The sequence below is a fragment of the Mandrillus leucophaeus genome, unplaced genomic scaffold, assembly GCF_000951045.1.
Source record: "Mandrillus leucophaeus isolate KB7577 unplaced genomic scaffold, Mleu.le_1.0 Scaffold244, whole genome shotgun sequence".
In the NCBI taxonomy this organism is placed as follows: Eukaryota; Metazoa; Chordata; class Mammalia; order Primates; family Cercopithecidae; genus Mandrillus; species Mandrillus leucophaeus.
The window spans coordinates 1014267-1027673 of NW_012102521.1; the positions used below are offsets into that span (position 1 = coordinate 1014267).

Sequence of the window (13407 nt, forward strand, 5' to 3'; positions counted from 1 at the left end):
AGCACTGGCCCGAGGGAGCAGGCTGGACTGACCCACCCTGCATCTCCTGAGCAGGGCCCATGGAGGGATAGCGAGGGTAGGAGTCAGTCTGGGTCCCCTTCACCGCATGACCGTGGGCAGACAACTCGACCGCCCTGTGTCCCACCTGCCCTGGCCACCCCATGACTGCGTGGGGAGACCCTGCCAGGCGGGGTCCCAAAGAGGCTGGGTGGGGTTGACTCACGATTCACCCGCCCCTGCCCGGTCCTCTCCCTGCTCCAGCTCCAACGAGGAGGTCGCTGCTATGATCCGGGCCGGCGATACCACCAAGTTCGATGTGGAGGTTCTCAAACAGCTCCTTAAGCTCCTTCCAGAGAAGCACGAGGTGAGAGGATCACTCCCACCCCCTGCCCCCAGTTAGTGCCACCAACCAAGGGAGAGGCTGTCCCCGGGGCTCCTCCCAGGAGGGAGACAGAGAAGGGAGGCATCCCAGCCCCACCTCTGCCGTGAACCGTGAGCCACAGGGAGCTGTGATGGGACTGGAGGGGCTGAGCCCAGTGGGCAGTCCGGGAGGGTGGGAAGCTGGTGTCGGGGGATCCCACACGCCGTCCTCCTCCTGCCAGATTGAAAACCTGCGGGCATTCACAGAGGAACGAGCCAAGCTGGCCAACGCCGACCACTTCTACCTCCTCCTGCTGGCCATTCCCTGGTGAGCACAGCCTCCCTCAGACCCCAGGGCCTGGGCCCTAGGTGGGAGGAGAGCAGGAATAGGGAGCAGGGCCCAACCAGGGTGGAGAAGGGGCTGTGCCAATGGCTGCCCCGGGCTCCAGGAGCAGCGTTGCAGCTGTCGGGCTTCTAAACATCACTCGAGCCCCGCCCCCAGTCCTTCCCCTCAAAGTGTGAGGCTCGAGGCCTCTGGAGCAACTGGATCCCGCTCTGCGCAGGCCCAGGAGGGTGCCTGTTGGACGGGGCAGGCAGTGGAAACCCCCTCCCTTTGCCCACCACCCAAGCCAGAGCCCTGTGCTGAGTGCCCCTCTGGCAGGGACGGGGCGGGGAGATTCAGGCCATTGATCCCTGTCTGTACCATCCCCAGCTACCAGCTGCGAATCGAGTGCATGCTGCTGTGTGAGGGCGCGGCCGCCGTGCTGGACATGGTGCGGCCCAAGGCCCAGCTGGTGCTGGCCGCCTGCGAAAGTGAGTGGGGCCAAGTGGGGCACGTGTGCCGGAGGGACAGGCCTCCGAACTAGAGCCGGAGGGCTGCTCGGGGCCCCTGCTAGTGGCAGTATCATAATGGCTGCTAAGAGCACCCAAGGGTGCCAGCCTTCACCACTCCGGAAACCACCCTGCTGCCACCACCTTGGTGCACACACCTGCTGGACACACAGACACATGCATGCCCACCACCACTCCTGGGCACGTGCACACATGCGCACACTGCCACTCTCGGATACATGCACACACATGCACACCGCCACTCTCGGGCACGTGCCCACAAGCACACCGCCACTCTCAGGCACGTGCACACACAGAAGCTCACGAGCACAGTCACACATATGCACACAGGACAGACACATGTACACGCCCCCACACACACACTCTCACATACATGTACAGACACAAGTGCACACACACGGATACCATCTGTGAAAGGGGATCCTCGGAGAGCTGCCACAGCCACTGGGCAGGGAGAGGGACAGGTACGGACCAGTTCACATCTGTCAGGCACACTGTAGGTGTCCACTCCCATCGGTGGAGGGTTTGCAGTCCCCAGGCCCTGTCATGTGTCCCTCCCTTATGGTGCTGGGCTGAGCCTGGGGAGGAGCCAGGGAGTGCAGGGGCACTGGCAAGCAGGACCACACCCCACCGCCAGGGCATCTGGGGGCTCCGAACCAAGAGCCCTTCTCCAGCCCTGGCTGCCCCTGCAGGCCTGCTCACCAGCCGCCAGCTGCCCATCTTCTGCCAGCTGATCCTGAGAATTGGGAACTTCCTCAACTACGTAAGTCAGGGGCAGCTCCCCATCCCACCTGGCCTGCCTGGGGCTTGCAAGACTCACTCCCGGGCTCTCCCAGGGCAGCCACACCGGCAATGCTGACGGCTTCAAGATCAGCACGTTGCTGAAGCTCACGGAGACCAAGTCCCAGCAGAACCGTGTGACGCTGCTGCACCACGTGCTGGAGGTGGGCCGAGGCGGCAGGCACCAGCGGGGGCACGATGGCAGGGCTTCAGGTCCCCCCGGACCTGCAGTGTAGAGGTGTAGAGGCCATACCCCCCTGTGCCCACCACTCAGGCCGCCGGTCTCCCTGTCTCAGGACCCCATCTAGAGCCAGCAGCCTCAGTCAGAGCCGTGCCCCCATCCCTCCCAGCACCCCTTCCTTCCTGCAGCACTGGCTCCCCTGAATGAGCCTTGTCCCTCCCCAGGATACCTACCCCTGGTCTGGGGGGACAGTCCCTAGGAAAAGCAGAAACACCACAAAGTCATCGCCAGGCCCAAGGGAAAGATTTGAGGGTCTGGAGTGCCGGGGGTTTTCTGGACCTTAATTGCTAAGGGTTAGAGCTGGGGGGGTGGGAACAGGGGCGTCCCCAGGCGGAGAGTGTGGCCACGGTGGATCTCACTGGACGTGTCCCATTGCAGGAAGCGGAAAAGAGCCATCCAGACCTCCTGCAGCTGCCCCAGGACCTGGAGCAGCCCTCACAAGCGGCAGGGTAGGCAGCGCCTGCCAGCCCACACCCCTCAGCCAGGCGGGGGCCTGACTTCCGTCCCAGCCAGTGAGGTGGCTGCCCGCCAGGACTGAGTCTCACAGCGGCAGCACAGCCCCAGCGCCCTTAGGAGCCCTGGCCAATAGAACGCTTTCCTTCTGGGACAGGACCGTGTCTGCCATGGCCTATCCCCTTCTGACTTCAGCGAGGAAACAGGCCTAGAGCGGGCAAGGGCTGGCCAGGTCAGGGTCACACCAGGGGCAGGTCTAGTACAGCCCCTTCACAAGTTGAACCTTCACCACAGCTGCGAGCAGGCTCGGGCCTCCCTCATCGTATAGATGAGGAAAAAGAGGCCCAGGAAAGCAGTGTCACCTCCTGGGTCACACAACCCAGGCAGGAGGGCAGCCTGGGCCACCCCACTACACAGTCCGGGCCCCTAGCACAGGGTCCTTCCCGGGCTCCACCTGCCCTGGAAGGTTCTCTGGCCCAGGAGCTGCTCAGCCTTGGGGAGAGCTAGGCAAGTAGGACAGGCTGACCATTAGGGTCCCCACTCAGATGCCCACAGGGGGCTGAGGGCCGGCTGGAACAGGCACTCAACCCCAACACTGCACGTAGGGCCTCAGAGTGCAGCCTGCAGTGTGCACAGTGGGGCACCAGGGTGTGTGCAGGGGAGGGGCTCCCCTGTCCCAGCAAGGCTGACGTCAGCTGTTGCTGTCTCTGCCTGGCCCTCCTCACCTTTCAGGATCAACCTGGAGATCATCCGCTCAGAGGCCAGCTCCAACCTGAAGAAGCTTCTGGAGACTGAGCGGAAGGTGTCTGCCTCGGTGGCCGAGGTCCAGGAGCAGTATACTGAGCGCCTCCAGGCAAGTGGGCACCTGGGCCTGGGGCTGGCAGGAGAGGCTGCCCTGATCAAGCGAGCCGGGCGAGCGGCTGTGCTGTCTCCTGGCTCCAGGGTGGATCCTGGGGACTGAGGTTCCCCAGGTGTGCACAGTCAGGGTACAGGCCCCTGCTCCTTCTCAGAGACCACTGTCCTCAGGGCCTGTCCCTGTGGCCACCACCCTCCTGCAACCCAGGGCCTAACCCTAGGTGGTGCCCACGCGGGGCTCTCACAGGACCATCACGTGTCCTTACCCTCAGGCCAGCATCTCGGCCTTCCGGGCACTAGACGAGCTGTTTGAGGCCATTGAGCAGAAGCAGCGGGAGCTGGCCGACTACCTGTGTGAGGACGCCCGGCAGCTGTCCCTGGAGGACACGTTCGGCACCATGAAGGCCTTCCGGGACCTCTTCCTCCGTGCCCTGAAGGTGGGGGCAGCCTGGCAGGGCACAGCCTGTCCGGCTAGAGTGGGGTCCTGAGGCCTCTGACCTTCCTCCAGCAGGAAGGGCAGAGGCACCCTTCGTCGGGTGGACACAGCCATGTGGGCCTTGCGCTGCTGAGGCTCAGGGAGGGTGACGCGCAGGCCCACGGAGCCCCTGAGGGGTGCCACGCTGGGGTGACGGGGCCACATCTGCCAGTGCAGGAGAACAAGGACCGGAAGGAGCAGGCAGCGAAGGCAGAGAGGAGGAAGCAGCAGCTGGCGGAGGAGGAGGCGCGGAGGCCTCGGGGAGAGGACGGGAAGCCTGGTGAGGCTGGGCCGGCCGGCTGGGCGGGGACAGGGCAGCTCCGGGATCCTTGCCTGTGCTCCAGCCTCCCCACGACCCCCAGCCCTCTAGGTGGGCTCCAGGGTCCCCATGCGGCTCTCTGAGTGTCCCACACTCCTCAGTCAGGAAGGGGCCCGGGAAGCAGGAGGAGGTGTGTGTCATCGATGCCCTCCTGGCCGACATCAGGAAGGGCTTCCAGCTGCGGAAGACGGCCCGGGGCCGCGGGGACACCGACGGGGGCAGCAAGGTGGCCTCCATGGACCCCCCAAGAGCCACAGAGCCTGGTAAGACCCTCTCCCACGGCCTCCTCATGGTCCCCTTGCCACTGTCCCTACCCTGTGCCTCCAGGAAGCCCTCCTGACTTCACTGGAAAGCCCTCTCATCCCCCTGGACCGCCCTGGAGGCCCCTAAGACTAGGGACAGCCGAGGGGGCAGGTGGTGGCTGCTCAGCTCTCATCCCTCATCCCTCCCTCCACTCACTCCAACTCCTCCACTGTAACAACAGGCCCTGCCCCGAGTGCTGAAGCAGTGGCCCAGCCTGCTGGGCTCCTAAGAGATGAGGCCAGGCCCACTGACAGATGCCCCTGGGCTGAGGGTGCTAGACGTGGCAGGAAAGGCAGGCGGCAAGGCCCTGGTGGGAGGACCCCATTCCTGGGGTGGCTGCCTCAGGGTGCTGGGGATGGTGCGGCCTAGTGTCCCCCGCCCTGCCACAGTGTAGACCGACCAAGGACGCTGAGGCCAGGTCCTGCTCTGAGACATCAGGGGAGGCTTCCTGGGGAGGAGGCTTTGCAGGGCGTTCAGGTAGACAGCGGGATGGAGGAGGCTGCGCTTGGGCTGGCTTGGGGGCAGGGTGCCTGCCCTTCACTGGCATGTCCCTCCACGCAGTGGCCACCAGTAACTCTGCAGGAGACCCCGTGGGAGGCACACACTGTCCCGCCTCTAAGCCCGACCTTGATGCTACAATGGCCAGCGAGTCCCGGGGCTGGGACCTTGTAGACGCCGTGACCCCCTGCCCTCAGCCCACGCTGGAGCAGTCGGAGGAGGGTGGTCCCCCGCCCCTGGAGAGGCGTTCTTCCTGGTATGAGGATGCCAGCGACGTCCTAACCACCGAGGATGCCCAGTGCCCCCAACCCTTGGAGGGGGCCTGGCCAGTGACTCTGGGAGATGCTCAGGCCCTGAAGCCCCTCAAGTTCTCCAGCAACAAGCCCCCTGCAGCTGGAAGTTCAAGCCAAGATGCCAAGGATCCCACGTCCTTGCTGGGCGTCCTGCAGGCCGAGGCCGACAGCACAAGCGAGGGGCTGGAGGACGCAGTCCATAGCCGTGGTGCCAGACCCCCTGCGGCAGGCCCGGGTGAGGATGGGGACGAGGACGAGGAGGATACAGCCCCAGAGTCCGCGCTGGACACATCCCTGGACAAGTCCTTCTCCGAGGATGCGGTGACCGACTCCTCGGGGTCGGGCACACTCCCCAGGGCCCGGGGCCGGGCCTCAAAGGGGACTGGCAAGCGACGGAAGAAGCGTCCCTCCAGGAGCCAGGAAGGTAACTCAGGGAGGGGCCCTGGGTACCGTCCCATGCCAGGGCGCTGGCACCCAGCCAGTCCCTCCCCTTCCCCGCTGGGCACTGCAAGTTCCAGCAGCACCCAGGACAGGTGACTTGGGCGCGGCGCGGGAGAGGAGGCAGCAGCGCACCCACCGGGGGTGGCTTTCTGGGCTGCCATGGCCCATGCAACTGTTTCTGCAACCCGCTAATTCCCACCTTCACGCCACCTCCGTTAGGGAGTAAGGGGCGGACACTGGGCACCAGGTCGCAGGCTAGTGGTTGCCATGCAGCTCAGTGGCCAGAGAACCGGGCAGCCCTCCGAGGGTGTTGGCATGGCTGTCCCGGGCCCCCCAGTCCCACCCGCTCTGAGTCAGGGTCGCTCCTGTGTGATAAGCCGTTGAGTGCATTTCTTTTATTTGAAAGCAGAGGTTCCCCCTGATTCTGATGATAATAAAACAAAGAAACTGTGTGTGATCCAGTAAGGTATGTACGCAGCCGGCGCTCCGTGGGGGCTAACAGCAGCTAAAGGGCAGCGGGGACAGAGCTTGCTGCCCACACCCCTCCGGGACACTAACCTGGCTTCTCTCCAGCCCGCGTGGTGCATCAGTGTGGCCTCGCCTCTCCTGCAGCCCTGGTGGTGGGCTCCTCCCCTTTGTCCCCTGCCTCTCCGCAGGTTACCTGCTCACCTGGTGCCTTCCGCAGGCAAGACACAACCTCGGCGCTGGCTCCGGGCATGCAGGCCTCGGGAGGGCAGGTGGCAGGGCTAGCCGGGCTCCCTTAGTGAGCAGGATCCGGGGCGTGGGCGGGACCTCCTGGCTGGCAGGACAGGCTGAGGTTGCTCCTGTCTGGTGTCCTGGCCCTAACTGCAGTTCCAGTAGCCCTGTGGCTTTCCTGCTCTGTCTGTCAGTGGAGGGATATCTTCACTCTGACTGTGTCAGTGGAGTGGGGCCTCCTGGGGCGTGTCCCCAGGAAGTCTGTGAGGAGACAGGGACAGTCCCAAGGGCAGATGCTGCCAGGGACAAGCACACTGCAGCCCCCCTCCTGTTGGACAGTATCCTTCTACCCCGAGGCCATGGGTGGGTCTGTGGAGTTGCAGATTACCCCCAGCGCACAGCGTCTTCTGGGGGGCCCCCAGCCGAGGGTCAGTCAGCCAGGTCCGTCCACAGGGCTGGCGAGGCTGATGCATCCAGCTAGACAGACCAGCCTGCGCTGGCTGGAGGAGGAGCTAGAGCAGAGAACCAGAAGGTCCAGCCTGGCCGCTCGTGAGCTCTGTGAGCCCAGGTGGTGGCGTCTTCCAGCACCTCCAGCCTTGCTCAGAGTGAGCCCAGTGTCCGTGCATCGCAGATATGCTGACCGCTGGGCCTGGGGCTTAGGCTTAAGACATGTGAGGTCTGCTGGTGCCCGTCAGAGGCAAGAGCGGTCGTGAGCCCAGAGAAGTTTCTCCAGACAGTTTGTCCTCACTGTGGGGGCACGGCCTTCACCCTGGGGTCCGGCTTTTGCTTCCAGGGTCATCTTCCGAGTGTGGCTCTGGTGTGAAGCACCCACATGTATTTTTTAGAAAGGTGCTGGCATCTCCCTTAGAGGCTGGAACTTAGACTTGCTGTCCCTGAGTGTGAGGAACAGTGGAGCATGCAGGCTTGGGGCGGGCGGCCAAGTCTGACAGTGGTCCAGTGAAAGATGGACATGCCCAGTGCCAGTTCCACGCTCCACCTGGTTCCCTCCTGAACCTTCTGCACGTGCTTAGCCTCCACCCACCCCAGCTCCTGCCACACAGGCGGCTGAGGGCAGGAGGAAGGAATCCTCCTCTTCTCTCCCCAACTTTTTATTTTTTATTTATTTTTATTTATTTATTTTTTCAAGACAGTCTCATTCTGTTGCCCAGACTGGAGTGTAGTGATGTGATCTCAGCTCACTGCACCCTGCACCTTCCAGGTTCAAGTGATTCTCCTGCCTCAGCCCCCTGAGTAACTGGGACCACAGGCACGCGCCACCACGGCTGGCTAATTTTTTATATTTTTAGCAGAGACGGGGTTTCAGCATGTTGGCCAGACTGGTCTCAAACTCCTGACATCAGGTGATCCACCCGCCTCGGCCTCCCAAAGTGCTGGGATTACAGGCATGAGCCACCATGTCTAGCCCCCAACTTTTTATTTAGAAAATCTTCAGCACCACAGGAAATTGCATAGAGATCAGAATAAACAACACCTTCTCCCCGAAATTACAACCATTTGCCAAAAATACCAAAATTGTGACCATTTTGCTACATTGCCCCCCTCCAACTGAGCCATTGGAGAGTTTCTTATAAACATCATGGCACTGGACCCCTAAACTCGCCCATAGACACCTGAGAGCATAGCTGTCTTCCCCAGTCCCCCGCAGGCAGGGCGTGCTGCAGGGACGCTTCCTGTCCACGTGCTTCTAACACTCGGTGCCAGTGCGGATGTGCCACTTGTCCCAATAATTCTTTTAATAGCTGTTGCTTTGTTGTTTTCGCAAACAAGATTGTATCCAGAATCACACACTGTGTTTGGTTGTCATATAGCTTCAGTCTCTTGTTCGAGAACATTCCTGCCCCTTTTTGTCTTGCATGACATTGACGTTCTGGAAGACACCTTCACTTTGGGTTTGCCTGATTGCTCCCCCCAAGTAGGTCCAGGTTGAGTTTTGGGGCAGGAGTTCTACCCCAAGGGACGCCATGTCCTCCCCAGCTGGGTGGGGATGTTCGTGGCAGCAGCGCTGACCACGGCTACGGGGGTGGTCTCTGAACCTGCACTGCACGAACACCGTGCTCTCTAGTTAATAAGCACCTGTGGTGACGTGTGGAACAAATGGCTGCAGCGCAGTTCTGTGTTTGCCGTCCCTCCTCCGAGTGTTCCCTTCTCCCCTCCCTTTTTCCATCACGTGAGTTTTGAATGTGCAGTAATCCATCACTGCCACTGTCGTGCATTTGATGGGGACCAGCGGGGGCCCTTGGCCCACAGCCCCTGAGCGCTTCCCATCTTTGTCACAAGCCTCTGTTCCCAGCTCACCCGAGACTTGCTGATCCCCCCCGATCCCTGCCCAGGCCTTGGTCTTGGCCATTTCTCTGGGTTCCCTGAGTGGGGAATGGTGCTGAGATCCCCCTCTGAGTGATCATTTTGGGCAGCTTTTGTTTTCTTCCTCTGTCTCTTCAGAGTAGTGGTTCTCAAACCCCGCCTGGGCTGTCCCACTGGGGAGCTGGGACACCACCTGGCACTGTGGTGGCAATGGGGGTAGCACTCAGACAAGGGCCACCGAGGGCCCCTGGACCAGAGAACGAAGAGGGTGTTGGGGGCAGGAGGCCTGTGGGGCCATCTCTGGGGCCATCTGGGTGGCAGGAGCTGTTGGGCCAGGGCTGAGCTCCCTCAGCAGCCCGCTGGAGAAAGCGCTGCTGGGGTCCTCATGTGGGGCTTGGGCCCGATGTGGAAGCGATGGAGGGCTGCAGGTGGTGGCAGTGGGGATTAATGAGTAACGACAGAGTGCAGCCTGGGTCTGAGACATGGGGTGGGAGACAGGCCACAGAGACTCCCCATCTCAGCAGAGAGGACACAGGCTCAGGCTGCCACACCTTGCCAAAACCCAGCCTGGCCAGGCCATCCCGGCATCTTCCACCTAGATAAGTTGTGCTGCTCCAGAGAAAGAGCCTGGGGTCAGAGTGGACCTGAGATGCCTGGCACAACCCGCTGGACAGTGGTGATGAGGGGTTCAGGGACCTGGGTACCCAGAAGCGGGCACCTGGTATTGTACCCAGCAAAGCTGCTCCTAATAATGTCATTTCTTCTCTCTCCTTACAGGCCTCAGGCCCAGGCCCAAGGCCAAGTGAGAGAGCCCAGGCCACAGGACATGCTGCCATTCTGCCAAGAGAGGCTCTTCTGGGGGCCAGGCTGGGACTGGGCCCCGGAAACCAAAAGTCCGTGCCTTACCCAGCTGGGGCCCTCCCGGAGCCTTCTTTGGGTGTTGTGGCTGGGACCCCAACAGGCACCAGTACCCTGCCAGGCCTAGTGCCCTCCTGGACTGCCTGCACGCGCCAGCCTCCTACCTGCTTCCTAAAGGCGACCCTGGCCCACACCCGCATGCACCCGGTGCAGCCTGCCAAGGGCCAGTCGGGGGGGCTGTGTCCTGCCAGTGTCCACCACAGCTCTGCCTGCCCTTCAGCCCAGCAGGGTTTAATCAAAACGCAATGCTTTGCGAGTCTTTACTGCTCGGAGGTGGCTGAGTTGGGGGCCCTGGGCAGGGGTAGGCTGGCAGGCAGTGCCATGGCAGGCCAGGGTCCCCTCCCGTGGGGTCTGGCCCCCATCCCAGCATGTCCAGCCCCTGAAGTTGGAGTGGGGAGCGGTGTGCATTTGCTGCCACCGCCAGGCCTCTGCCCTGCAGCTGAAACTTGGCCATCACATCAACAGAAAACCCCTCCCGGTGCCAGCTGCCCAGGATGGGCGGGCCCTGGGGACAATACAGTCCACCTGAGGGGCTGCAGGGTGACACCCAGCAGCCTCTGCCCCCTCACTGCCCACCCAGCGAGGGCAGCCTGCCCGAGCCTGCCGCCTGCCAGCGGTGTGCCCTGAGGCTGGCAGCTGGACGTGTGGCCAATAAAAAGCAGACCTAGCCCGGTGTGTGACTGTTGCGTTCAGAGGCTGCGGGAGTGGGTGGATGGGGGCTCCCACAAATGTGGTGAGCGCCGGACAGGCCCCGTGTGAACACTCACTGTTGAGGGGCCCCCAGGTCCCCAGGCCCCGTGTGAACACTCACTGTTGAAGGGCCCCCAGTTCCCCAGGCCCCGTGTGAGCATTCACTGTTGACGGGCCCCCAGTCCCCCAGGCCAGGGGCTGTCCCTGAAGCCCTCAGGAAGTAGAGAGAAACGTCTAGAAGAGGGCAGACCCCATGGTGAACAGCACCCAACAGTGGTGAGATGGGGGCAGCTCTACAGGGGCGTACTTTACAGACCACCAGACTTGCTGGTTATGTGTGTGCTGTGGTGGTATTTGCTTTCCAGCAGATCAAGGTTGTGCAGTGATGCACTTTGAGAATCTCTCCATCACCCCAAGAAGTCCTCTGGCACCCATCAGTCTGACCCCTTGCCTGCGCTCCTCCCCAGCCCTGGCAGTCACTCACCTGCGCTCGTCACGCATGTCCCCTGGCTTCCTTCAACTGTTTTCAGGCTCCATCCTCACTGCAGGCTGTATGAGGACGTCACTGCATTTCATGGCTGAAGCGCATTCCATTGCATGCATGGACCACATTTTGTTTGCTTTTCTGTCCATGGGCATCTGGGTTGCTTCCAGCTTGGGGCTTCTGCGAATCCTGCTGCTGTGAACATTTGCATAGTCCTCGTGTGGATGCGAGTTTTCATTTATCTGGGGTAGTTTCCTAGTGGAGGAACAACTGGGCAACATGCTAAGTTTATGTTTAACTTTTTAAGAAACTGCCAAACTGTTTTCCAAAGCAGCTGCACCATTTTTCATTCCCATCTGTGCTATTGTTTTTAAGTTAAATAGCTCAACGCCTCCCCCTCCCCACCCCTCACAGATCTGCCAGTAAAACTGGACTATGGAGTATTGGGCGGGGTCACCTACAGGGTGACCTGCAGCAACTGAGGCCATCGCCCCGCCTGCCTGGAGAGGTGGGACTGGGGACCCTGTGACAGGAGGAGGAGCTGCCTCTCCGGAGCCTGGTTTTTCTTTTTCCTCTCTGCTCCGTGAGAAGTCAGTTTAGTGGGCTACAGCCAGCAAAGGAACCAAAACGGACAGGAGCTCTGGGTGTGCCTTGCATGGTGAGGCTCCGTGGCTGCAGGTGTGTATGCAGGCAGCTGTGGGTGTCTGTGTGTCCTGGGCCACCGTGTACGATGTTCCCACAGGGAGGTGTGGCCCCCAAAGAGTGAACCCACAGGTGGACACGCCCATGCACCCTCGTTCCTGCCCAAGGTCACACGTCGAGACAGCAGGGCCCAGATGGATGGCCCCAAGCTCGGTGGCTCCTGTGCTGCCCACCACCTGGGGACAGGCCCACTGTGGGGATTGGGGGGTGGGGGTGTTAAAATTCGGGCTGGGCCGTGTGACTGGCAGGGGCCCCAGCTGTTGGGCCTGGGCAGGGCTGTTTTTAGAAAAGCCCCAGCTCCCTGCCCCCACCCAGGCCGGTGGCTATTTATAGTCCAGGCCTGGAGAAGTCAGTGAGTCACTAGCGTTCGCCTCTGCAGGGTCAGTCCAAGCCCCCTTAGTGAGGTGGTCTAGCATGTCCCCCAGTCCCCCAAGCCTCTGTGTGACATCTGCTAGCCCAGAGCCCCAAGTGTCCCCAGGAAGGGCTCAGAGCTGGTGGCCCCTGCCAGGCCTTAGGAGCACCCCCTTGTCTGATGGGACTTTGTGGTTCCTGGTGGGCATTTAAAACTGTCAGTTTCTCTCATCTGGAAACAAACCTCCCATGACCCTCTTGGTTTCTCCTGCTGCAGTCTGCCTCTTCCCTACCTGCACAGCTATCTGCTGTGCCCCAAATTCCCTCCTTGACACGCCCAGACCCACTGTCCCACCCTTGGGTGCAGCCCGTTCTCAGAAGGCTCCAGGTTCTGCCAAACCTCGGAGCCCTCCAGCCCTGCTCCAGCCCCTTCCCAAGCTGGGGGCGGTAGTCTGCTTAGTGACACCAGCTGTCACCCCCAGGGTGGCACTGTCACCGCCAGGGTGGCACTGGGAAGTTCATGCATGAAGACTCTGCCTTTCCACCGAGGCCGCACTGACTGCTTGGAACCCACACAGTGGCATTTTCCCCGCGAGGATGCTGAGGGAGAGGAAGTATCAGTGTGCCCAGTGGAAGAAGAGGGGACTGGGGACATGGGTGCAGGGGGTGGGAGGCCAGGTTTTGAACAGCCCCTCTCCCCCAGGCTGGGGCAGGGTTAGGCGCCCAGAGAGGAGGGGTGGGGAGACTGAAGGCAAGGGTGGGAAGTGGTGTCCTTGGCTGCACCTGAATCACTAACTCATTGTGAGCGACCTTTGCTGTGACAGGCCCAAGCTCCACTCCTTCCTCATAGGGAGTGTCTCCATGGACTCCCTGTCACTAGCCTTGGAATTGCCCTGAGCCCAAGGAGCCTCGTGGCTCTAGGCTCTTTGGCAACTGAGAGCCCTCAGGGAGGGAACCAAGGGCCCCGCCTCCCTGCTCTGAAGCAAGAGCCTGATTCTCCTTTCTTCCCCCGGGGGCCCCAGGACCCTTCTCCTGGCCACCAGGGCTGGCTTCCTCCAAGCCTCATCCACTTGGGAGGGGTGGGGCGGGATAGGCGAGACAGGACAACCAGCCGGGAACACGGGAGCCTCGCAGACCATCGCCTCCCTCTGTGGCCTGATCCCTCCACAGGCTGGGACGGGAAGGTCTGGGGTGGGGCCTCTTGGAAACCTGGGCCCCACGTTGGTGTGCATCCCTGGGGGTTGCTCCCATGCCAGCCAGGTGACGCTGACAGCATGGGTCCCTTTACCCTAGACTTGGGTGCTGAGGGCCGGAGCTCCATGCTGGAGCCCGCCTGCTCGCTACAGCCAGGCCCGAGCCACAGCGCTCCCGGGC

The 13407-nt window shown here is 61.9% G+C and overlaps 2 protein-coding genes across 2 annotated transcripts in view; both read left to right on the forward strand.

The window, feature by feature from the left end:
* Positions 1 to 10474, forward strand: part of INF2 (inverted formin, FH2 and WH2 domain containing) — a 20517-nt gene extending 10043 nt beyond the window's left edge. Inside the window, exons 12-23 of the mRNA XM_011982916.1 lie at positions 262 to 364; positions 603 to 688; positions 1073 to 1173; positions 1905 to 1975; positions 2049 to 2156; positions 2612 to 2682; positions 3419 to 3539; positions 3814 to 3978; positions 4194 to 4296; positions 4437 to 4598; positions 5200 to 5853; positions 9666 to 10474. Of these exons, the coding sequence (XP_011838306.1) occupies positions 262 to 364; positions 603 to 688; positions 1073 to 1173; positions 1905 to 1975; positions 2049 to 2156; positions 2612 to 2682; positions 3419 to 3539; positions 3814 to 3978; positions 4194 to 4296; positions 4437 to 4598; positions 5200 to 5853; positions 9666 to 9694 (1774 nt within the window). The 3' untranslated portion in view covers positions 9695 to 10474. The remainder of the gene's footprint in view (positions 1 to 261; positions 365 to 602; positions 689 to 1072; positions 1174 to 1904; positions 1976 to 2048; positions 2157 to 2611; positions 2683 to 3418; positions 3540 to 3813; positions 3979 to 4193; positions 4297 to 4436; positions 4599 to 5199; positions 5854 to 9665) is intronic.
* On the forward strand, positions 9639 to 10479 carry LOC105541731. Its single transcript, XM_011982888.1, has one exon. It carries the CDS (start codon positions 9945 to 9947, stop codon positions 10431 to 10433), a length of 489 nt encoding a protein of 162 aa, XP_011838278.1. The 5' UTR covers positions 9639 to 9944; the 3' UTR covers positions 10434 to 10479.
* The last annotated feature ends 2928 nt before the right edge of the window (positions 10480 to 13407 follow it).

Excerpts from the sequence above, each read along its gene's own strand:
- LOC105541731 (XM_011982888.1), top strand. The coding sequence starts at position 9,945 with ATGCACCCGGTGCAGCCTGCCAAGGGCCAGTCGGGGGGGCTGTGTCCT.